The 24674-nt window shown below is 40.2% G+C and overlaps 1 protein-coding gene across 5 annotated transcripts in view; it reads left to right on the forward strand.

The window, feature by feature from the left end:
* The window catches only part of ZNF521 (zinc finger protein 521), a 281926-nt gene that overhangs the window by 116379 nt on the left and 140873 nt on the right, over window positions 1-24674 (forward strand). For all 5 annotated transcript variants that reach the window (XM_049697670.1, XM_049697672.1, XM_004273739.3 and 2 more), the window contains one exon: window positions 1646-4998. In XM_049697670.1, the coding sequence (XP_049553627.1) occupies window positions 1646-4998 (3353 nt within the window). The remainder of the gene's footprint in view (window positions 1-1645; window positions 4999-24674) is intronic.

Consider the following 24674-nt stretch of genomic DNA (forward strand, 5'->3'; position numbering starts at 1 on the left):
ATGGTGTTTGGTTGTTTTCTCAGAGTTAGATGGTTGCCATCTGGCATTGATAGTGAGATGGTGTTGTCATCAGTTTCTAGATGCAGGAAAGGAATGATCCTCATCTGTTTCCTGTGGATAAGCAAGAGGTTGATAATCTAGGAAAATCTTGTTACCTTAAAGAAAGCAGACGTGGAATTTGTTTACATAATGCTTGCCAGTTTCTACTTTTGTGTTAATAATATAGCTTGCTAGTGAACTTTAGCTTTGAAGAATTTTAAAATGTATTTGATCATATTCTAGTTGCATCTTATTGGAACACCCCAATAATATTCTAATTGAACCTACTATTCTAATAGAATCACTGTCTCCACCAGGCACACTCCATGGTCTTTACTTGTCTGCCTTTATGAAAAATCTGGCTCCTTTGGAGAATGAAAAGCTTTTACAATGTCTTCCGATCCTGAATGATAGATTGTTCTGAAAAGCCAGAAAGAGGTTTTACAACCTACTTGAGAAGGTCTCATTTTCCACTTGAATATTAAGAAAGTGACAGAAGTAAGAGTGTACACTAGCTACAAACGTGGTTAAAAAACCGCCCAATATAAAGCAGAGTTACTTTATGGATAACTTGCTAAGATTATATCTGGCTTTCAGGCTTGTTTGTCTTCTCTTTGTTACCCATAAATCTTTCAGCATTTAGCATAATCATTTATCACTTTTCCTGTTTCCAGTTTTTCACAAGTTGCTTTGTCTCTGCTCACCTCAAAGTGCAGGTCCTGTTTGGCTAAGGAAGTTCATGCTGCTGAAGCTTTTGCAAAAGGAAGAAATGGTGGGCCACCTCTTGAACTTTCCAAACAAAATACACTATTACAATCTGGCCCTTGTGAAACTCATTTTTTTCTTGATCCTGTCTGTTCCTAGCTACATGTAATATCTAGCAGTACCCGTCTAACATCTAATAATCCATTTTCTGGCCTATGCTATTCGAATCTTACAGTTATTGAAGAAGTCCTGGTTGTCTTTTATTACACAAGACATAATTATTATTGTGTCTTCTGTCTTCTTTCATGTGCTTACTTTTTAATATTGTTTTGCTGCATGCAATAAGGTCTGTATCAATAAGAAGCCCATAAAAGATTCTGGTCTTCAGAATTGCCTTTTTATATAAAAACAAGCAAAATTCAGAGGGAATATTTTATTAAATATTAGACATCTGGGTTGACTGCATTAATTTTAAATCATTCCTGTAATATTTCCTCTTTTCATTTGGTCCTTCAGATGCTCACATAATATGCAAATCATTTTAGAATGAACACAAAAGAAACATTAAATATATTAAAATCTGCATTTTAATAAAATTGTCAATGCATAATACATACGTTGCTTCTAAAGAAGAATGATAAAAAGTAATAAAAGGGTAATTTAGGCACAGAACTATTTAATATCTTTTTATATTTTACAATCCAGTGAAAAGTAAATGCAGAAGAAAAGCTTGGGGCTCGGATTTGAAAGTGTTCCACTCAAATATTCTCTCCTTTTTTTTTTTTCCCTGAAAGGTTCTTGTTGGTCCCACCCTGTGTACAGTACACTCACAGTGGTACAGTAAACTCACTCTTGAACTCTCAACACGGAAAATGAAACGTTCCGATGCTTTTTGTTGCAGATGGAGTGGATGTGGAAGATGACCCCACTTGCTCCTGGCCGGCTTCCTCACCTTCGAGCAAGGACCAGACTTCCCCCAGCCACGGAGAAGGTTGCGATTTTGGAGAGGAAGAAGGTGGCCCTGGACTCCCTTATCCATGCCAATTCTGTGACAAGTCGTTCAGCCGTCTCAGCTACCTAAAGCACCATGAGCAGAGTCACAGCGACAAGCTGCCTTTCAAATGCACTTACTGCAGTAGGCTGTTCAAACACAAGCGGAGCCGAGATCGCCACATCAAACTCCACACTGGGGACAAGAAGTACCACTGCAGCGAATGCGATGCCGCGTTCTCCAGAAGTGATCACCTCAAGATCCACTTAAAGACTCACACGTCCAACAAGCCATATAAATGTGCCATTTGTCGCCGTGGGTTCCTGTCCTCTAGTTCCTTACACGGACACATGCAGGTTCACGAAAGGAACAAGGACGGCTCCCAGTCCGGTTCCAGGATGGAGGACTGGAAGATGAAGGACACTCAGAAGTGCAGTCAGTGCGAGGAAGGCTTTGACTTCCCGGAAGACCTCCAGAAGCACATTGCAGAGTGCCACCCCGAGTGCTCCCCGAACGAGGACCGGGCGGCCCTCCAGTGTGTCTACTGCCACGAGCTCTTTGTGGAGGAGACCTCCCTGATGAACCACATGGAGCAGATGCACGGCGGGGAGAAGAAGAACTCCTGCACCATCTGCTCCGAGAGCTTCCACACCGTCGAGGAACTGTACAGCCACATGGATAGTCACCAGCAACCGGAGTCATGCAACCACAGCAACAGCCCTTCCCTGGTCACGGTGGGCTACACCTCCGTGTCCAGCACGACTCCGGACTCCAACCTCTCAGTGGACAGCTCGACCATGGTGGAAGCCGCCCCGCCAATCCCCAAGAGTCGAGGGAGGAAGCGGGCCTCTCAGCAAACCCCGGACATGACCGTCCCCTCGAGTAAACAGGCAAAAGTCACCTACAGCTGTATTTACTGCAACAAGCAGTTGTTTTCGAGTCTGGCGGTTCTGCAGATTCACCTGAAAACTATGCATTTAGATAAGCCAGAGCAGGCCCACATTTGTCAGTATTGCTTGGAGGTGTTGCCCTCCCTCTATAACCTCAATGAACATCTTAAGCAAGTGCACGAAGCTCAGGACCCAGGTCTGATCGTTTCTGCCATGCCTGCCATCGTCTACCAGTGCAACTTCTGCTCCGAAGTTGTCAATGACCTCAACACCCTTCAGGAACACATCCGATGTTCTCACGGATTTGCCAACCCTGCGGCTAAGGACAGCAACGCTTTTTTCTGTCCCCATTGCTACATGGGGTTCCTCACTGACTCTTCCCTTGAAGAGCATATAAGGCAGGTCCACTGCGACCTCAGTGGCTCCCGATTTGGGTCTCCAGTGCTCGGGACTCCAAAAGAACCAGTCGTAGAAGTCTATTCTTGTTCCTATTGTACGAATTCTCCAATATTCAACAGCGTTCTTAAACTGAACAAGCACATCAAAGAGAATCATAAAAACATTCCCTTGGCCCTGAATTATATTCACAACGGGAAGAAATCCAGGGCCTTGAGCCCCCTCTCTCCTGTGGCCATAGAGCAGACATCTCTTAAGATGATGCAGGCGGTCGGAGGTGCGCCTGCGCGGCCAGCGGGAGAGTATATCTGTAATCAGTGTGGTGCTAAGTACACGTCCCTGGACGGCTTTCAGACTCACCTGAAAACTCATCTCGACACCGTGCTACCGAAACTGACCTGTCCTCAGTGCAACAAGGAGTTCCCCAACCAAGAATCCCTGCTGAAGCACGTCACCATTCATTTTATGATCACCTCCACGTACTACATCTGCGAGAGTTGTGACAAGCAGTTCACGTCAGTGGACGACCTTCAGAAACACCTGCTGGACATGCACACCTTCGTTTTCTTCCGCTGCACCCTCTGTCAAGAAGTTTTCGACTCGAAGGTCTCCATTCAGCTCCACCTGGCCGTGAAGCACAGTAATGAGAAGAAAGTCTACCGCTGCACGTCCTGCAACTGGGACTTCCGCAACGAGACAGACCTGCAGCTGCACGTGAAGCACAACCACCTGGAGAACCAGGGCAAAGTGCACAAGTGCATCTTCTGCGGCGAGTCCTTCGGCACCGAGGTGGAGCTGCAGTGCCACATCACCACCCACAGCAAGAAGTACAACTGCAAGTTCTGCAGCAAAGCCTTCCACGCCATCATCCTGCTGGAGAAACACCTGCGGGAGAAGCACTGCGTGTTTGACGCCAAGACGCCTAATTGCGGCGCCAACGGGGCCTCGGAGCAGGCGCAGAAAGAGGAGGTGGAGCTGCAGACCCTGCTGACCAACAGCCAGGAGTCCCACAACAGCCACGACGGGAGCGAGGAGGACGTGGACACCTCGGAGCCCATGTACGGCTGTGACATCTGCGGGGCGGCCTACACCATGGAGACCCTGCTGCAGAACCACCAGCTGCGGGACCACAACATCCGGCCCGGGGAGAGCGCCATCGTGAAGAAGAAAGCCGAGCTCATCAAAGGCAACTACAAGTGCAACGTGTGCTCTCGAACCTTTTTCTCGGAAAACGGCCTCCGGGAACACATGCAGACCCACCTGGGCCCCGTCAAACACTACATGTGCCCCATCTGTGGGGAGCGCTTCCCCTCCCTCTTGACTCTGACCGAACACAAAGTCACGCACAGTAAGAGCCTCGATACCGGAAACTGCCGCATCTGCAAGATGCCGCTCCAGAGCGAAGAGGAGTTTCTAGAGCATTGCCAAATGCACCCCGACCTGAGGAATTCCCTGACGGGATTTCGCTGTGTGGTCTGCATGCAGACGGTGACCTCCACCTTAGAACTCAAAATCCACGGGACGTTCCACATGCAAAAGACGGGCAACGGGTCTGCGGTCCAGGCCACGGGGCGTGGCCAGCATGTCCCCAAACTGTACAAGTGCGCGTCCTGCCTCAAGGAATTCCGTTCCAAGCAAGATCTGGTGAAACTTGACATCAACGGCCTGCCATATGGTCTGTGTGCCGGCTGCGTGAATCTCAGTAAGAGCGGGAGCCCGGGCATCAGCGTCCCTCCCGGCACGAGTAGACCAGGCCTGGGCCAGAATGAGAACTTGAGTGTCATGGAGGGTAAGGGCAAGGCCGGGGCGCTGAAGACGCGCTGTTCCAGCTGCAACGTTAAGTTTGAGTCTGAAAGTGAACTCCAGAACCACATCCAAACGGTCCACCGAGAGCTGGTGGCAGACGGCAACAGCACGCAGTTGAAAACGCCGCAAGTATCGCCCATGCCCAGAATCAGCCCCTCCCAGTCGGATGAGGTAAACTCGCCTTTTTAATGTTTGCTCTTTAACCTCCTCGAGAATCTGTCTCCACTTTACGTTTACACTTTGCTCAGCTTTAATTATTGTCAGGTGCTGAGAGGTGTTTGGATCAAAATGCAGTGGTGGTTTTTCCCCCATAGCCATTAGCTAGCAATTACTTGCTTCTCGATAAGCAGCATTTTGGCTTGAATGGTGCAAAATAGGACTAATTCCAGACTCCCTAGGATATTGTCTTCTCTATGACTGAAGAGACCTGCACTCATGCCAACACTACCTGAGATCTGGAATCTCAGTGTAGCTTCACTGCGAGTTGAAATCCCCAGCTATGACTTGTGTGTATGGCAGAGAGATAATGACATAAAAGTAAAATGCTATGAGCCAACACTCTGGCTTAGAGTAAATTAAAGAGAATATATATGTTTGTGGATAACAAATTGGGTAGGGCTGGCTTTTTAATACCGTGTTGTCAGCACTCACTGTTTCTCGTTGTCTTCTGGGTAGTGAGGAAGATGTTTCTCACAACAGGATGTTTTCAAAGCCCCTACATTTATTAAGCGCCACATGGTCAACATTCGTTTTAAAGGCACTCTCCCCGAGTCTTCGCTCTCTGGGTTTGGGTTTCAAAGTGAACATGTTTTGGTTTTTTTTCTTAGTTGAAGAGTCGTTTTGGGTCTTTTTTCGCATAATGAGTCTGAAAAACAAGTTCATTTACAGTGAAATAGTTTTGTAAGTCATCATTCCTTGAAGCTGAGCAGAGGATGGCTCATTTTATTATAATTTCTTTATGCTTCATCACCTGGTGTCTAATAGCTCTCTCCCCTTCCCTACCTGCCCCTATCTGGAGATCCATCCAAATGAAAACCCAGGGGAGACCTATCTCCCTTCAGTCTGGGGTCACTGCCTTTTCCTTATCTTGTCTCTGCACTCACACCCTCTCCAAGGTCCCCCTGCATCTCCCTGCAGATAGCCATCACTCAGCTAGTAGGGGAAGGCTGGGAAGACGAACGCAGAGCCCATCCTCCTGAAATGTGCATCTGTGTGACAGGCAAACTCCCAAACTTTGAAGCTGCCTTCCCTTCTCTCCTCCTCAAGTAAATCCGCACCTTTCTCTCATCTAAATAGACAAAATCCTTTCAAACTGGAAGAACCTTGTTTTGATAATGGCTCATGACTCATGTGTTGGATCAGATCACTTCTTTTGAAACAAATATTTCTAGTTGTAATCATATGAAATGAATTACTTTTTCCAACTTTTTATCTCAAAAATGTTTAAACTTATAGAAAAGTTAAAGGAATAACACAGTGAACATATGTATGTGTCCGTGTATCCATGTCACAGGTTTATCAGTTACGAACATTTTGTTACATTTTTCTCTCTCTTTGCAACCTTTTTAATTAACCTGAGCTACATGAAAGTAAGTTGTAGATAACGTTATCTCCGAAGAAAAAGGGCATTTTCCTATTTAAACCACAATATCATTAACTCAGGCAATTATTGAAATCAGCTAAAGAAATTAAAGAAATCCATACTATCATCTATAAATCTATATTCGCATTTCCCCAAATCTCCCCCAAATGTTTTGTTTTTAAATGCTTTTGAACAAGAATTCTTAAAAAGTTTATGCAGAAAATTATTCCTCTCTTTTGTCTTGTTCTGCTTAACATATATAGAAGAGTTTTTATATTCAGGTTTAATTTAAATAGTATATAAAAGGTGTTTAAAATGAATCTCTGTATGTGTGTGTGTGTGTGTGTGTGTGTTTGTGACTGTGGTGGTATGTGTGCATTTAAAACCAAGCAAAATCTAGCTTTTGTGTCTTAGTAGATTTATGGAGAGGCGAGTGCCTGTTTCTTCTTATCTGTTCATGGTTTAGATTTTCTGATATTTCTAAATTGCTCTATATTATAATACCATTTGAGGTGAAATATTTTAAAAATGAAGGAGGACATATGGATAGTCTTTATCTGTTAATTTGGTTAGAGTTGATTAGGAAAAAGTTTATCTTTAAGGGATGGTCAAGTCTTCAATTGTACCTAAAATCTTAACGATAATTTATAAAGCTGAACTATATGCTTCACTTACATAAAATAATGTATAAAGTACTTTAAAGTACTTTTTAATTTTAATTCTTACAATAGTGTTTTTTAAGCACCTGCTACTGAGGGTGAAAAATGACTCCATGCAAAAGAGTACCTCCTTATTAAATCTGATTAGTAACTTGTAGCAGTGTCCTTAATTGACCAGATATTAAGATTCAGTTGTACATTTTTTCTTTGTGCCTTAACTATTAGTACACTAATCTATTCAACATTTTCACCATTGTTACTGTTTTTTCTTTATTATACTATTTGTCATAAAATTTTATGTGCCCACTTCCTTTCTGATACTCTGTACCATAAAAAATGTAAAGTAGACCATACTATTTGGACTTGACGTAGAAAATTACCTAAACATATGTAAAGTTTTACGAAAAGGAGCCTAAAAAGATTGCATCGGCAAGAAAAAGACATATAATAAATATTAATTTGTTCCCATTTTTTGTTAGCCAAGTTAAGCTTCTATGACCTCTCATTGTGAGTATTGTGTAAATTTTTCACCAGTGGCAGTAAAGGCGAAGTTATTACATAAGACTTTGCCAAAAGACAGGCATGCCATGTGGAACTAAACTTTATCACAAAAAAGAAGTATCACATGTATGTCCATTGACTTAGATGTCCTAGGTAGGAACTGAAGGACTTAGCAATGTAGGTGGTATTTTCATCTCTTCTTCTTGCTGAGGATTGAGGCTTCAGAAGAGAGAAGAAAAGAATAAAACCTGAGTACCTAGATGTTGTCAAGAACCAGATTAGATTTTTCTGGGCTATGACTTACAGTCACATAAGGGTACTGATAGATGCTGGAATGCATCTTTCAAAGACTGAAAAGAATGTTACTCGGTCGAGACTAGAGTACCTATTTAAAAGGGATTTAGATACAATCTAGGGAAGGATAAGTACTATATAAACCCATATAATCCAAGAAGTAGATGAAAGCCTGGGCATATGACAATTAAAGAAGAATAATATTAGGTAGCTGTCATATGATGGAGAAATTTGGAATTGAAGACAGAAGATCTGAATTTGAACTCCCATTTCTTCTGCATGCTGATTTCTGAATTTGTGAAAAATGTTCTCTTTGTACCAAAATTCTATAATTATTAATCTAAATTTGCCATGGAGACTTTGTTTTGAATAAAATATTTGGGGGAACCTAATCATTTCTGTTTCCTCCTCAAAGGTTGACTATGATATAAACTTGTACCTGCAGTGATTCCATAAATGGTAGAGAGAATTTGAGAGAGAAAGAGCACTGGACATCTAGCTTTTTCCACACGTGAAACACCTCGCAGACTTACTGACATTTACTATGTATTGAATAAATGTTAGTTCTTCTTCTGGAGTTCGTTGACACTGGCTTGGCTCCCTGGTCAGGTGCTGCCCTATGTGGACCTCAAAATGTTGTCTCATGATGATATTGGAAACATGTGTCCATCTGCCATGGTGTCCTTAAGATCCTTCATATCCAGATTTCTCTGAGGGATTGTATATTCACATTTCAATTCACATCATCCCCACGATTCTGTTGAAATTGCTCTTACAAGGGTTACAGATTATCTCCATGTTTCTAGATGCCTGTACGGTGCCACAGAATCAAAGCTAGAAGGGACAGTGGAGATCATCTGATTAAGCTGCCTTATTTTACAGACAACAAAACAGACCCACATAAATTGAGATCGGTCTAGGTCACACAGTTACTAAGTGGTAAACAAGAGGCTCCGAGAATCCAGGTCTCCCAACTCCAGACTCAAGACTCTCTTTGCGTAATTCCACTGGCACTTCCCTCTAGCTGCAACCTCATCCTTGTCCTTTCCATAAAATCCTCTCGGTGTAGCCGTCTTATTTTCTCTTGTCATTCGCTTCCTCCACCCACCGCAAGGGATCTTCTGCTTCTATTGCTGCACCTCAACTGACTGTTCTAAGATCTCTACCAACCTAGTGGACTGATGTAATGCTTTTGGTTTTTTTTAAAGAGAATTGATCGTAGTTTACCTGCTTCTCTACTTATCACTGTTGGTCATTCCCTCCTAACTGAACCTCTTCCTTCCTGTTTCCCTTTGTGCCTCTTTGAATGTTCTGTAGTCCTCTCTGTCCTCTACCTGCTTCTGCAAGATAGTGTCCCCATTGCTACTGTCACTCTACTGACCCGACCCCCCCCCCCACCAGCTACACGTGGCCTCATCCACTCCCAGGGTTTCAACCACCACCTTTTACCAATGACTCTCCAAATGGTGTTTCCAAAAGACAGGAGGGAACTTATGGGGGCTGATGGTAATCTGTATCTTGATTGTGCTGGTGGTTACGAGACTGTATGCGTTTACTAATACTCACCAGATGTAAATTCGTGACTTTTTGCATGTGAGTTACACCTCAGTGAAGCTATTTCCAAAAAAAAAGGTGTCTTTGATTCAAACCTCTCCTCTGAAATTCAGACTCATACACACAGCTGCCTGCTGGATATATACGCACTCACATGTTCCTGTGAACTTCAAACTCACTGGGTCCAAAACAGAACTCATCATCCTTTCTCCAAACCTGCTTTTTTTCTTAAGTATTCTATTTCACTTGTGGATCCATTGATCTTCTTAGTCTTTTCTTTTTCTCCACATCCAGTTGGCCATCCAGCCATCTCGATTTCTACTCATATGTATTTCTGAATCAATCCCCTCTTCTCCATCCTCTTACCACATTTTAAGTTCAATCTCTGATCATCTTTCACTAAACTACTGAAGCAGCCTCGTAACTGTTCCCTCTGACTTTAGTGTTACTACTTTCAGATCCATCCCCATACAGCGGCCAGAACAATCTATCTAAAACACAAACCTGAATAACGTGCCCCTCCCTATTTGGAACATTTTAAGTGCTGTGCACCTCCATCCCTATAGGATGATATCGTAACCCTTTTATTGTGAAATATAAGACTCTGTAGGTCCCTGGTAAAATTTCTCCCTCTTTCCTTAGCTTTCACCTTATTCTGTTCTTGGAGGTGCTTTAATTAACCCGCACACAACATGCTGCTGCTGTATCTTGCTAAGGCTGTCCAGTTCCTTCTGCTCAAATAACCCCTCTCCTCCTGACTGCCCTCTGTCTTCCATGAGGCTGTCCATCTTTCCCTTTAATTGGAGACCAGGTACTGTAGAAGGCCTCCTCTGACCCCAGCTTATCACCACAAACATCTCCCTTCTCCTGGAATGCCCTGTCTATACAATATGTTATAAATTTCATATGAAAAGTGTTACAGTGCTTTATAATTACCTATGTACATTTCTCTTTTCTTCCCCTGAATTCCTTGGGGCAAGAATTTACTCAATCTGATATTCCTAAGCCCTATGATAATGCCAGGCCCATCATAGGCAGGTGCCTCAGTGCTGTGTCTGGCTGGTGGCTCTCCCAGAGCCTTTCCCCGTACAGGGCGGTATGGCAGGACAGCCGGCCGCCTGGCTTTTTTTCATTCAGGAACCACCTGACACAGTGACTGGAACCTGAAGGTATTAAATAAATTTGTGTTGTTCTTCTGCATGTGTTAACTATAGGATTGCTATTTATATTTTTAGCACATTTGGACTCAAATCTTGTTTTATTGTTATTGAAGTGCTGTTCTAGATACTCTGAGCGTGTACGGGTCTGCTGTTATTATCCCACTCCACTTCAACGTCTGCTTTCTCAAGGAAGCTGTAATTGTCCTGCCAAGGTTGCCGGTGGTCTCCAGGTTCATCTCCGTAGCACTTTGCAGGGTGGACAGTTCTTCCCTTGCCGTGCCTCTCTCTGACTTCATGGCGTTCCCACTCGTAGTCTTCTTCCTACTTCTGCCTTTGGAGATTTCTCGTCCTATGCCTGTCCTAAAAAGTGTAGGAATTCTTTGATGCTCATCCTTGGTCCTCTTTTACTTCTCTGTCTACTCTCTCCATAGGCATCTCATCTATTCACGTTGCCGCAACTATTTCTTTGGTAAGAATTCCCAAATTTATGTTTCTAGCTTAGATCTCCTCTTAGTTCCAGATTACTGTGTTCCACTGACAGCTTGACTTTGCCATTTGTATCTCTTTTAGACTTCTGAAGTGTAATGTGTACCTACGCTTTTAAAAGCTCTTGCTTCTCTCTCCTGAAGCCTATCTTTTTCCTAACTAACATCATTTTTGGTAAAGGGATCTACCCTACACCCAATTACCCAAGCAAGAAACCCAGGAATCACTCCCGATTCCTCCCTTTCCCTCTTTCCACACATCTAATCTATTAATAAGTTCTGTGGATTCCACCTCCAGTGAGTATCCCATCCCCTTCTTTCCATCCCCAAAGCCATCATTGGGGTCCAGGCTGCAGTCATTTCTGGCCTCCTGAGAGAGTCCCCTCCTTCATCTTCTGCCTGCTTCCCATCCATTCTTCATGCTGAAGTGGGAAGGAGGCCTGTGGACGTGTCAATCTCATGATGTCACATAAAATTCTTCAGTGGCTTCCCATTTCACTCAAATGAAATTCCAACCTCTCACCAGTTTGTGAGACCATGCATGTCCTGGCCGGCCTGGCTGCCCTTGCCTTGCCCTGGCTCTTCCTCGTGCACTGCACCCAGCCTCCCAGCCTCCAGGGGGATGGGGCAGGGGGGTTCTGCTTTGGAACCTTCACATGTGCTCCTTCCTCACTTGGCCTGCACTTCTGAGCCAGCCTCTCTGCACCACCAGTTCTTTCTCGGCTGTCAGGTGGGCCTTCCCTGAAAATCTTATCGAAGTTGGTTTCCTCCTGAAGATTTTCTTTTAAAATAGTCGTTTTTGTTTACTTGTTTATTTCCTTCTTCCCCTTTCTCACCTATGAACATCCAACAGCTTAACATAAGAGCTTAATAAATATCAGTTGAATAAATGAACATAGTGTAAATACTTCAAAATGACAAAAGTAGTGTATACTCCATCTTTGGATGTATTCGCAGGTGTATCTAATAACTAATACACATAGATGATAAGTTTACCCAAAAGTACGGAAATGCTTTAAAATTAGGTGTGATCTAAAAATATTAAATAAGCTAAAAGACTTGAAAGTTCTAACAATTCAGAGATCATCTTCAGTGTGAAGGTCTGTTTTAAGTGTCTCAAAGTCAATATTCTTCCTTTATAGTTCTTACACTGAAAATAGAAACGTCTATGTTGACATGCTTAAGCTCCAGAGTTCTTTTTTGTTTTGTATGATATAAATTTCCATATGAGGTTGAAAGAAAAATCTTAAAGTTTTTATGTGTCAAATTGCTGGTATTAAGTTTTGCTAAGCTAAAGGAACAAAAATAAATGAGTTAAGTTTCCTCTAAATAAACAATATCTTAAAATTAAGTAGAAAAATTACATGACCAAATAGATTTGTAAAATTCAAGATGTTATTGAAATAGACTTAGTTGCTTTTCCAAGTTTAATCTGCTTTCAGATTTATTGTTGTTGTGCTCAGTATTTGTTTGGCATCTACAATGCACTAGAACAGGGAGTTAATGACCCCTGGCATAAGTATCGGGGTGTGGAACATGGGAGCAGCTGCCTCTCATCCACTATCTCTAGTCTCATGTTCATTAAGCGTTGATCATTGCATCACACATTGAATTTGCTACCACTACCATCCCTAGATTTTCTGTACTTACTTCCAGTTCTGGATTTTTTGCTGATGCTTTCCATATGCATACAGTGTCTTTTAGAACATACGGAATTCAAAAGTAAGAATGTTTTTGTATACCACCATGAATCTTGAATTGCACATATTTGTCCATTGAGTACTAGGCCAAAGAGTTTGAAATCACCCTCTGTAGCGGTAGAATTTTGTTCAGCAGGAGCATTTTACATTTAGCTGAAATTATATCGAAGTAGAGATTAGTGAATATCTACTTAAGGTACTTTTGAATAATGAAAGAAAATGGAAACTACATTCTGCATCTCTTATTACTGGATGGCTCCCCTCTCTGCGTAATATAGATGCAGTTTTCTATTAGATGTACTTTCTGTTTCTAGAAATTTAACAGCCTAATTAGGAGAACCTTGTAAAGACTTTTAAAAAAACTAAATAGCCAGTTCCTTATTTGTATATATTTTTTCACCTTTTAAATATGCTTTTTTTTTTTTTTTTGCGGTACGCGGGCCTCTCACTGTTGTGGCCTCTCCCATTGTGGAGCACAGGCTCCGGACGCGTAGGCTCAGCGGCCATGGCTCATGGGCCCAGCCGCTCTGCAGCATGTGGGATCTTCCTGGACCGGGGCACGAAGCCGTGTCCCCTGCATCGGCAGGCGGACTCTCAAGCACTGCGCCACCAGGGAAGCCCTAAATATGCATGTTTCTAAGGGTTCTATTTTTAATATGTTTTTTTCTTCCCTTACCCTCATTTCCTATTACGGAATTATTATCCCATACAGATGAGTGAAATATCAAATTCCAACCTGTAACCTCTCGTTAAGTCCCATCTTAGATTTTCAATTAACTTGTTTGACATTACCAGTTGAACATTGTGCTAGCCATTTGATCAAATCAAATCATAATTTCTTTCTTTTCCTCTCCAGTTTTTGTCTGTGTTGCATGATTCTCCTAATTATTCTTGTCTGAAACTTTGTATGTGTCTCCTAAATCTTGTCTGGTCTCCTAACCTTTTGAATTGGTCGCTCTTGAGGTGCTGTATTTTCTCTTCTATTTGCATCTCCTGCGTTCTCTCTCCAGTGCAAGTCTTATCCTTGTAAACTAACTGATCTCTTTTACTCTCTTCCTATCATAATTCACAACAGATTTAAAAGTTTAGGATCTCACAAATCACATTTTCTGACCACAGTGCAAATGCATTATAAATAAAAATATTTTTTAAAACCCCATAAATTTTATTTTATTTTTATAGATTCATTATTTATTTATTTATTTATTTTTGGCTATGGTGGGTCTTTGCTGTTGCGCATGGGCTTTCTCTAGTTGTGGCGAGCGGGGGCTACTCTTCGTTGCAGTGCATGGGCTTCTCATTGCGGTGGCTTCTCTTGTCATGGAGCATGGGCTCTAGGCACGCAGGCTTCAGTAATTGTGGCACACGGGCTCAGTAGTTGTGTCTCACGGGCTTTAGGGCACAGGCTCTATAGTTGTGGCACATAGGCTTAGTTGCTCCGTGGCATGTGGGATCTTCCCAGACCCGGGCTCAAACCCGTGTCCCCTGCATTGGCAGGCGGATCCTTAACCACTGTGCCACCAGGGAAGTTTCCTAAACCCCATAAATTTCAAAATTCAAAATTCACAGCAGTTTACTATACATATGTTATTTCTCAATAAAAATTGTACAAAATGCACCCAAAACACACAAAATAAAGAAGAGTAAGATAATACTATGAAGAACTTTATGCTAATAACTGGATAATTTTGATTTATGGGAACAGTCTTAGGATGATATGTTACCAAAGCTGACTCAAGAAAAAAAGAAGTAGAATGATTCCATAAATATGAAAGAGTTAATAAATTGTTGAAAACCTTCCCACAAAGAAAATACCAGAACATACACATAATTCCAAAGCTGAGCCAGAAAGTATAAAAAGAGGGAACACTCCAGTTCCTTTAATGAATCTAGTATAATCTTGATGTCAAAACCAGACAAAAATGTAAAAGGAAAATTTAGGCCAGTTTTACTCATGATTTTACATTTTAAACTTTTAAATAAAATGTAAACAAACTAAATTCACACTGTTAAAAAAAGGTTTTTATACTATAACCAAAATGATTTTATCACAAGAATACAAGGTGGGTTCAACCTCAGGAAATCAATTAATTAATTTTACCACGTTAACTGTTTAAAGGAGATAAATTATATGTTTATCTCAAGAGTTGCAGAAAAAACTAAATTCAGCATACTTTTGTGATCAAAAAGAACACTTAATTAGGGATAGGCAGTAATTTCCTTACCCTTATAAAGACTGTTTAAAATATCGTCTTCAGCAAGCATCATCATTAGTGGTGAAATTTTAATGCAATTATTATTTTATAATAAAATCACTAATAAGGCTTCCTGGGTGACTTAACCAACAATGTAAGATAAAATAAAAATGAATTTACTAATAAAAAAAACAGGTAACAGTGACATTGAAAAGAACCAAATTAAATTGTCATTTAGAGGTCATATGTTTGTTTGTAAAACAAAATCCAAAGAATCTAAAGACAAACTATTGTAATGAATAAAACTTCAGCAAAGTTGCTGGCTACCAAATCAAATCATACAAGTTAATTCGATTTTTATTCATTACCAAAAAAGTTAGAAAATATGAATTTTAAAATAATTCCATTTATAATAAGCTCAAAAATAGGTACTTAGAAATAAAACTTATAAGGTGTGCAAGACTATGGAGAAAATGATAAAACATTATTAAAAGATATTGTTAAAGACCTAAGTAAATGATCAGATTTAACTTGTTCAGGAATAGGAAGACTCAATACTGTTAAGCTCTCAATCATCCCTAATTTGATCTGTGGACTCACAGCTATTCTAATGAAAATTTCTACAGGTTTTAAAGTGTATTTAAAAAAAAAATTTTGTTTTTTGGAATTTGACAAATGTATACTGGGGCTTCCCTGGTGGCACAGTGGTTGAGAATCTGCCTGCTAATGCTGGGGACACGGGTTCGAGCCCTGGTCTGGGAGGATCCCACATGCAGCGGAGCAACTAGGCCCGTGAGCCACAACTACTGAGCCTGCACGTCCGGAGCCTGTGCTCCGCAACAAGAGAGGCCGCGATAGTGAGAGGCCCGCACGCCGCGATGAAGAGTGGACCCCGCTTGCCACAACCTCGCACAGAAACGAAGACCCAACACAGCAAAAATAAATAATTAATAAAGTCCTACCCCCAACATCTAAAAAAAAAATTAAAAAATGTATACTGAAGAGCAAAAGGTCAAGAATAGCAAAGATACTCTTGAAGAAAAGGAGCAGGCAGAGTAGGATTTGTCCTACTCTGTAGTCAATTTATAATAAATCTGCAGTAACTAGGATGACATGATACTTGTCCACAGAACAAAATAGAGATTCTCCGAAAGAGATATAAGACTGAATAGAGTAGAGCTGTCTTTGCATCTCAGTGGGGGAATGAATGGAGTATTCAACTTAGCCATAGAGAAAGATAAAATAAAATTGAGCCCCTACTCACGTGTATAAAAATGTGTGAAAGGGCTTCCCTGGTGGCGCAGTGGTTGAGAGTCCGCCTGCCGATGCAGGGGACACAGGTTCGTGCCCCGGTCCGGGAAGATCCCACATGCCGCGGAGTGGCTGGGCCCGTGAGCCATGGCCGCTGAGCCTGCGCGTCCGGAGCCTGTGCTCCACAACGGGAGAGGCCACAACAGTGAGAGGTCGGCGTACCGCAAAAAAAAAAAAAAAAAAAAAAATGTGTGAAAGAACAAAACCATAAATCATAGAAAAAAATATAGAGAATTTTTTATGACCTTAGATTAAGGAAAGATTTCTCAAATAAGACCCAGAGAGTATAAATCACAAATAAAATGATTGATATGTTCATCTACATTAAAAATAATAACTTCTGTTTACCAAAATTTACCATAAAGTGAGCAAAAATAAGAACTCCAAGATAATAAAATATATTTATAACACATATAGTTGGAAAAAGTGTTAGTTTCCTAAACGGAAAAGAAATAGCCACAAATTGACAGGAGAACTCAAATCACCAAATAAGAAAATATGAAATTAACACGAACAGGCATTTCACAAAGAGGAAACATGAAGATCCAATAAACATGTGAAAATGTTTAATCCTCATCCGTAATATGGGACATGCAAATTCAGACAGAGAATAATAGATGGTTTGAGAAGACCACACAGGAAGCTAAGTTGGGCACACAGGTATTTGTTTAATCGTTACTATTTATATATTACTTATGTTATGTTTACTGTTTGTAAGCATTTAATATTTAACTTAAAAAGCAAAATAATCAGAACCATAGTATGCAATCAGTATCACTTATGATAAATATAAGATAAATATAAGAGTAATACAATTAATACAAAATAATGTTTTAAAAATTCTAGCTATACTCATACCTGCAAAGGTTTGTGAGTCTGAAACCTGTTCTTTCATTGTTACAAGTAAGTTTGTCGAGGTTTGTAGAGGTATTAAAGACATATTAGCATCTTAGTGAGACTTTTTTCTTCTGTGTAATTAGAAAGAGCAGTATCCATGCCTTATAGTTGAGGTGGTGCATATCTCACACTTTGGAGAACATTAATCTATAGCATTAACTTTTTATTCCTCGTCTGGTGCTTCAACTTAAGATAAATTTATTCATTTCCTGCAATGTACCAGGCATTAGGCTATCAGTTTTGTAAAGAGGATGAGCATTATACGAATATGGTTATTTGAATACATGTCTTTCTTCCCAGTATAGCCCTCTGAGGGCTTATAGTTTACTCGGAAAAAATTAATGTATAGCAATAAATACAGTATAAAGTAGAATGGAATATGTGCCTTAATAGAAGTACTAGTGAAGTGCTAAAGTAGTTCAGAGGAGATAGCAAATAACCAGGCAGGAGTTAGCTTTGCAAGGTATCTGTGTAAAGAGCAAGCAAAATGGAAAGAACTCCCAAGCAAAAGTCCGAAGGCAGTACTGTGCCCGGCAGGCTTAGGAATAGCAAGGGGGTAAGCATGGCTGCAGCAGAGGGAGCCAGAGTGAGGGATGCAGGCAGGGTTACATGGTATCCTCCGTGTTTCTCAGGAGAGTTTCTTAACACATCATAGGTTCTTAGTCAACACTTGCAAATAATTGAAAGCTGGTGATTAAAACAAATGGAAAAAGAAACAAAGAAGGAACCACACATAAATAGAACATAAGACTTCTCCTAAGTATGTAATAGACTATGCAATTCGTGTCATAAAGAGATTGAGTGGCAGGTGTAATCCTATAAAAAAATCCCCATATCAAGGCAAAAGATTGATTTTGTTCAATTAAACATTATATTACATAAGCAAGCCTTCAACTGAGTCTGAACATGTTTTGTTATTCAGAGATTGCCTCTACGGGTGTGGAGAGTTTACGCATAAACCACATAACGTAATAGAAGAAAATATTGTACTTAGAGAAAAACCGAGTTCAAATAACAGTTGACAGAAGCATCTGTGTGATCTTAACTAGTCTTTCCTAAGCTTGAGTTCCTTCATTGTTAACATGGGCATAATATTTTGCCTACTTTATAGTGTTATTGTAAAGAGCAGATCATATGTTTGTAAGAAAGTTCTTGGTAAACTGAAGCACCTGACAAATGTTGCATATGGTACATCATTTATATAATATCTGTGTATAAGCACATATCCCTATGTATATATGCACACATTCATATAATTTATATCTAAAATGTGCTTCAGTTAATTTATTACTATAATCTAGAATAATTTTATCTAGTGCTAGAACTATGGATTATTTGGTGAAAGTGCATTGAAATCAGTCATCATATGTCTACAAAGTTGATTATATAGAAAGGCATAATCAAATATTAAAACAAATATAGGGCTTCCCTGGTGGCGCAGTGGTTGAGAGTCCGCCTGCCGATGCAGGGGACACGGGTTCGTGCCCCAGTCCGGGAAGATCCCATATGCCATATCCCATGGGCCCGTGAGCCATGGCCGCTGAGCCTGCGCATCCGGAGCCTGTGCTCCGCAACGGGAGAGGCCACAACAGTGAGAGGCCCGCGTACCGCAAAAAAAAAAAAAAAAAAAAAAAGTTACAGAAAGAAACAAATATAGAAGCAATGAAATCCAAGGGACAAAGAGAGTGTAAAAGCCACAAAGATAAAATATTATTCAGAGACAGCATCAGGCAACAATAAATATAAAAGGTAGAAAAACGTGTAAATAGATGAGTGTATAGGTGGAAAAAGGAATTATAGATAAGAAATCGAAAATGTCCAATAGTATTATTGGATTGAAACATATCATGGAGAGCAGGAGAGCAAAAAAAATCTTAGGGAAATAATATCTAAGAAAGTTAAAAATTGTAAATGAAAGGCATAGTAAGTGAATACCAAAATAAGACACCTTCTCCTAAACTCAAGAAGCAAGTGAATAGTTTGAGAGGTGGTTAATTTTAAAGAACTATTATTTGTTTGCCTAAAACTCACTAGCCATTTTCTTCATGGATCAAATATATTTACATTCTGGGGAAAGAAAAGTGGTGAAATTTTTGCTTTTGTTTTTGTCCTTGGACAGGATTTATAATTTAGATGCATAACCTCTTGATTTATTTTTGTAATAGAGTACTATGTTTTAAAAAATTACTAGTAAGTGATTGAGAGATATTTTGAAGCAAAAATATACCATGATTAGAAATCAAAGTGGCATTGATAAACCTAGCTTGACAAAGTCTGATGTTAATGTACTCCTCTTAAGATAAATCTAAGGATTATCTTGTGTATTTTATAAATGTGGCTTACAGTAGGGAAGCAAAAATGAGCTTCCTGATTTCATAAGAGCTCATGATAAAGAAATGTCCAGAAATACAAATTGAATTATGAAAGCAACCACATGTTTAATAAAGATCATTTCTTAAGAAAAAGTAAGAGGAAGAACAGAAGAGTGGAAAGAGTTGGGCGGGGGGAGTAGAAGGAAGGGTGGGAGGGGAGGACTAAATAAGATAGTTGAAAAACTGGCAGGAAGCCCTCTAAGTTTAATGTCTGTACCCACTAGGATTGGAAAATTGAAATCGTTTTGGTGGAAGATAGACCCTTTTAGCACCATTAATTGGATCTGGATTGATATCATTTTGTTATACAAATTTAAATGATTCCAAAGCAGACATTCCCCAACTGCTGATATTAATTTGCATCTAGTTCATTCATTCATTTAACAGTTATTGAGTTTCAGACACATGGCAGGCATTGTGCAAAGACACTGCGTACACAATGGCACACATCATAGATATTGTTTCATGTTTCTCTTGGCAAAGAATTAAACCTTCTAAAAGCAGATGTACCCTCATATAGTGAATCATGTACATATTAAGATGGTAAGGAGTTGACAGGATTGGAAAAAGGGATGTTCTCAAATGCCTCATAAGGATAGTCACATTGAAATTACAAAATGTCTTTTAAAAGAATGACTGACTTATCACCTGGACTTTTAAAGAATGTCTAGAAAATATTACAGTGCTTGCCTTGCACAGATTCTATATAAAATGTCGAATTTGCTATTACCATCTTTTTCTTGATGTCCCCCCTCGTATTCTATACTTTAGAGTAATGTTCTCAAGACCCTGTTGGGAAAGGGCCCCATATTTTCTTAGCTTATATTTTGGGATATTTTTAATTTGAAAAATGTCTAGCTCTATAAGATATATTATCAGTAATAATTATGCAGAGGTTTTTCAGGTCCACAGTTTAATTTTCCGGGATAATCTGAAGGAAAGCTGGGTCTTATCTCGTTGTACTATGCAGAATTTAGGTATTTTTGGTGGCAGCAATCTGGTTTCCTGCAGTAAATTTCTCTGAAAACACTTACTCTTGAGTATACTTATAAAAAGCCCAAATCAGTTCTCTTCTGTGTCGTTCAGACACTCCTTCATAAATGCTCCATGTCAGGCAGCGGGCTGGGTGATGGAGCTGTAGAGGGGAAATAAGACATAGTTCCTTAAGTGACAGGAGACCTTAGAATGTAATGTGAATAGATGCTTTGAATGTAATATAGTAAATTCCAGGCTAAAAGTAGACACTGAGAAATGAGAACCCCCCAAAGAAGGCAGCAGGTAGTAGAAAGAACCAGCGATGGACAGGTGGCTATGAAAGCCATCCTGCAGCACAGGGCCAGGAGGAGACACAGTAAGCTTCAAGCAGAATAACAAGCCAGCGTGGCAGTAGTTACCAATCCCTTTTTGTAAATGTGCACACCCATCATATAAATGTGGGTGTATTCATGGTGACCCAGAGTTCTAGGCTTGCTAGAGCTTTCTGTGAGTCACTTTCTGTGAGTCACAGACAAGGACACTTCATCTCTCTGGGGACCTCACTTTGATTGTCTGTGATGAGGAAATTGAAATATTCACTTGTCCCTCTCAATTCTCAAACTCCCCAATATTCTATATAAGCTTGTCCTAGTACCTTTGAAAATATAAAGAATATGGTGGCATTTTATTCTATTTTTAAAAGATATTTTTGGAATGATGAATGAGGAAGGATTGAAGAAATCCAAATAATTTCAGTTAAATCAAGGGATTAAAAGAACCCCACCACCTATACATTTATATACATGGTAACTGCACAGTATGTTTTAGAATAGGTAAAGTCAAGGCAACAGACCTTTATTCTCAAAAACTTACTGTTGAAGAGTACAAACAACAAGAATAAAGAAGTAAACACCCACCTTCTTGTGTGGGTGTTATTGCTAACAAGCTTTACGGAGCAGGTGGGATTTTAGAAGCAATCTGAAGGAGAAGAGAAGGATGGTGTGACGCGCTTCAGTAGGAAAGCTGTTCAAGTGGAAGGGATGGACAAGAGAAGGCAGAACCCGAAATGAAAATAGGGAGGAAGAGAGAAGCGAAAAAAAAACTGCTGGGAGTAGGAGGACAGGAGGTAATATATCTCATTGGAATAAGAGTGATAAAGGACCAGGCGATTTGGTTAATGTACTCCTCTTAAGATAAATCTAAGGATTATCTTGTGTATTATCTAAGGATATTATCTAAGGATAAATCTAAGGATATCTTGTGTACCACATACAGGGTAACTGAAATGACCCAAATAAGAGGGAGGGTGTTCTGTAGATGAAACACAAACTACCAGAATGTGCAGTATTCCTTTTACAGAAGAATAGCTACAAGGATAGATTAGGAATATAAACAAAAGGGAAACACTGTGACTCCACAGGAGCCTTCATCTAAAGAGAAGTGGAAGGAAGCAAAGATTTTTTTATTTTACAATGAACAGGTATGAATCATTCACACATTGCTTGATTGTGTGTAAATATTTACATTATGTATTGCATAGATACAAGATGGGTAAGACAGAGCCCTCTCCCTACCCTTACAGCCCTTTAGAGATAAATCGGTTTTATTGAAATAATTCTGATACAACATGTACTGAATTATAAGAGAATCAAGAGGAAACTTCTGTGATTTAATATTAAATAAAACTTCTCTCTATGTCAGTCTTTTGATATGTATGACGAGTCTCTAGTAAATGGTACTAGTACTCGTAAAGAGTTCACAAACCTGTCTACATTCTCAACTTGCTTTGAGGGCAGAAGTTATATACTTAAGAAAATATGTCTTAATGAATCCTAAAATATTTTTTTTCTTTGTCACAGAATTTTCTCCTGGTCTGTGGTGGGATTTTAAATTGTATTACCAGCCTTCGGGATTGGATCTCCGTGGGCATACGGTGCAATTCAGTGGTGTTGCAATATAGTACTTAATGTTCCTACTCCTTCATCTCTCTAACTGTATATCCCCAATATTTACCAGCCATACCTCTTCATTTTGAAAATGGTGAGACAGAAGGGAGGTTTCAGATTTTTAAGGTGAAAACGATCAGTATATGGTTGGAATAACTGGCAAGGAACATTGACCCTAATTTGGTGTAAGGCAAGAATTTTGACTTCTTCTTTTCCTCCTCAGATTTATGTTTATAAAAGACTCATTATTCAAACTACTATTCCCCCAGTCCCAATTTCTTAGCTTTCTTGAATGATATGAATGTTTACAAAACAGTACAGGAAGTTAATTACTATGAGTCATAGTAATTTCATATGTTCCTAGTTCATACTAGGAACTAGCAAAATATTACAGTCATGGGTAACTAGGGGCAAACTCCCTAACTCAAAAAGAATCAGCGCATGCTCTGGTGGGGTTTTTTTCTTTAACCTTTACTACAGCAATAATTTAGTTTGTGTTATTCAGCCTCTTCCACTTCACTGGTGCTGTGTAAGGTAGAAGAGAGATTTGCAGGCAGAAATAGACAAGTCCTAAATAGTACCTTAGGAATGAAGGTGATGAATGTGTGATGCCTCTTTAAGATTGTCCATTGGACAATCAGTGAACAAAATTTATTGACTGTTTACTTTATGGATAACATTATAGGAGATTGATTTAGGTAAATTTACAATGGCATAGAAACAGCAACTGAATGCATAACATTAAATAAGATCATCTAGATGAAGATCTCTTAGTAAGGGAGATAAGCTAGGTCCCTTGGAAGAGACTCCAGTAGCTGAATTGGGAGAAATCTGAGAACTGGAGATGAATAAGTGAGCCTAATAAAGCATCTCTCTCCAAGGGAAATTTGGGCTTAAATTCAGTTTTTAATGTTAGACATCAAGTTTAAGAACATAAAAATGCACATTTTGAGGAAAATAAATAAATGTGTTAGGAGACAATTCATTTTATTATTTTTAATAAATTTATTTATTTATTTATTTATTTTTGGCTGCGTTGGGTCTTCGTTGCTGTGTGCAGGCTTTCTCTAGTTGCCGCGAGCGGGGGCTACTCTTCATTGCAGTGCGCGGGTTTCTCATTGCAGTGGCTTCTCTTGTTGTGGAACATGGACTCTAGGCATGTGGGCTTCAGTAGTTGTGGCACGTGGGCTCAGCAGTTGTGGCTCATGGGCTGTAGAGCGCAGGCTCAGTAGTTGTGATGCACGGGCTTAGTTGCTCCCCGGCATGTGGGATCTTCAGACCAGGGCTCGAACCCGTGCCCCCTGCATTGGCAGGCGGATTCTTTTCTTTTCGGCGGGGGTGGTGGTACGCGGGCCTCTCACTGTTGTGGCCTCTCCCGTTGCGGAGCACAGGCTCCGGACGCGCAGGCTCAGCGGCCATGGCTCACAGGCCCAGCCGCTCCGCGGCATGTGGGATCTTCCAGGACCGGGGCACGAACCCGTGTCCGCTGCATCGGCAGGCGGACTCTCAACCACTGCGCTACCAGGGAAGCCCTGAAAATAAAATATTTTAATGCTGTTTTATCTAATATTCAAAGAGAACTCAAGAGAAGCTGAAAAATGGTTCAACTTTTTTTACCCCTTGATTTCAAAGTTACTAGTAGCTTAAATTCATATCTTCATAGAGTTTTGGATTTTATTTGTAAAGATAAATATTTTTTCCTTTCTTATACTACATGCACCTGTGCAAAATTTGTCTATAATTAAAAGAAAAAAATGCATTTTTATGAATCATTTAAAGCAAAAATCTTTTTCCAGATTTTTTCTGACTAGATTGTTGTCTCTCTTTTTCCTGTCCAGAGCAATCTTCTTTAGCCCTTCTTCTGTTCTGAATTACCTTCCTCATTCCACCAAATACCCCCACCAGACTGTGAGCAACTTGCCTGGCATGTACTAGACATTTTGTATCTGGGTTTTGAACTCAAGGAAATTATTTCCATTTTAGACCTCAGATCAAGTCTTTACTCTCCCAGGGAGCTTTTCCTGATTCTTGTAGACCATATTAACCCATGCCTATCTGGTATGTTTTCACTGTCTTCTCCTTGCCAACATTGACTGGTACTTGGTTTGCCATTTAGTGCTTTGCCATGTTAGGTGGGCAAAATATTGAATACTTATAACAGTTTAATCTTCGTGTGTGTTCTCTCCTCCTTGTAATACCCCTTGGTTATTGAGCTT

This window comes from Orcinus orca, chromosome 15 (genome assembly GCF_937001465.1).
Source record: "Orcinus orca chromosome 15, mOrcOrc1.1, whole genome shotgun sequence".
NCBI lineage: Eukaryota > Metazoa > Chordata > Mammalia > Artiodactyla > Delphinidae > Orcinus > Orcinus orca.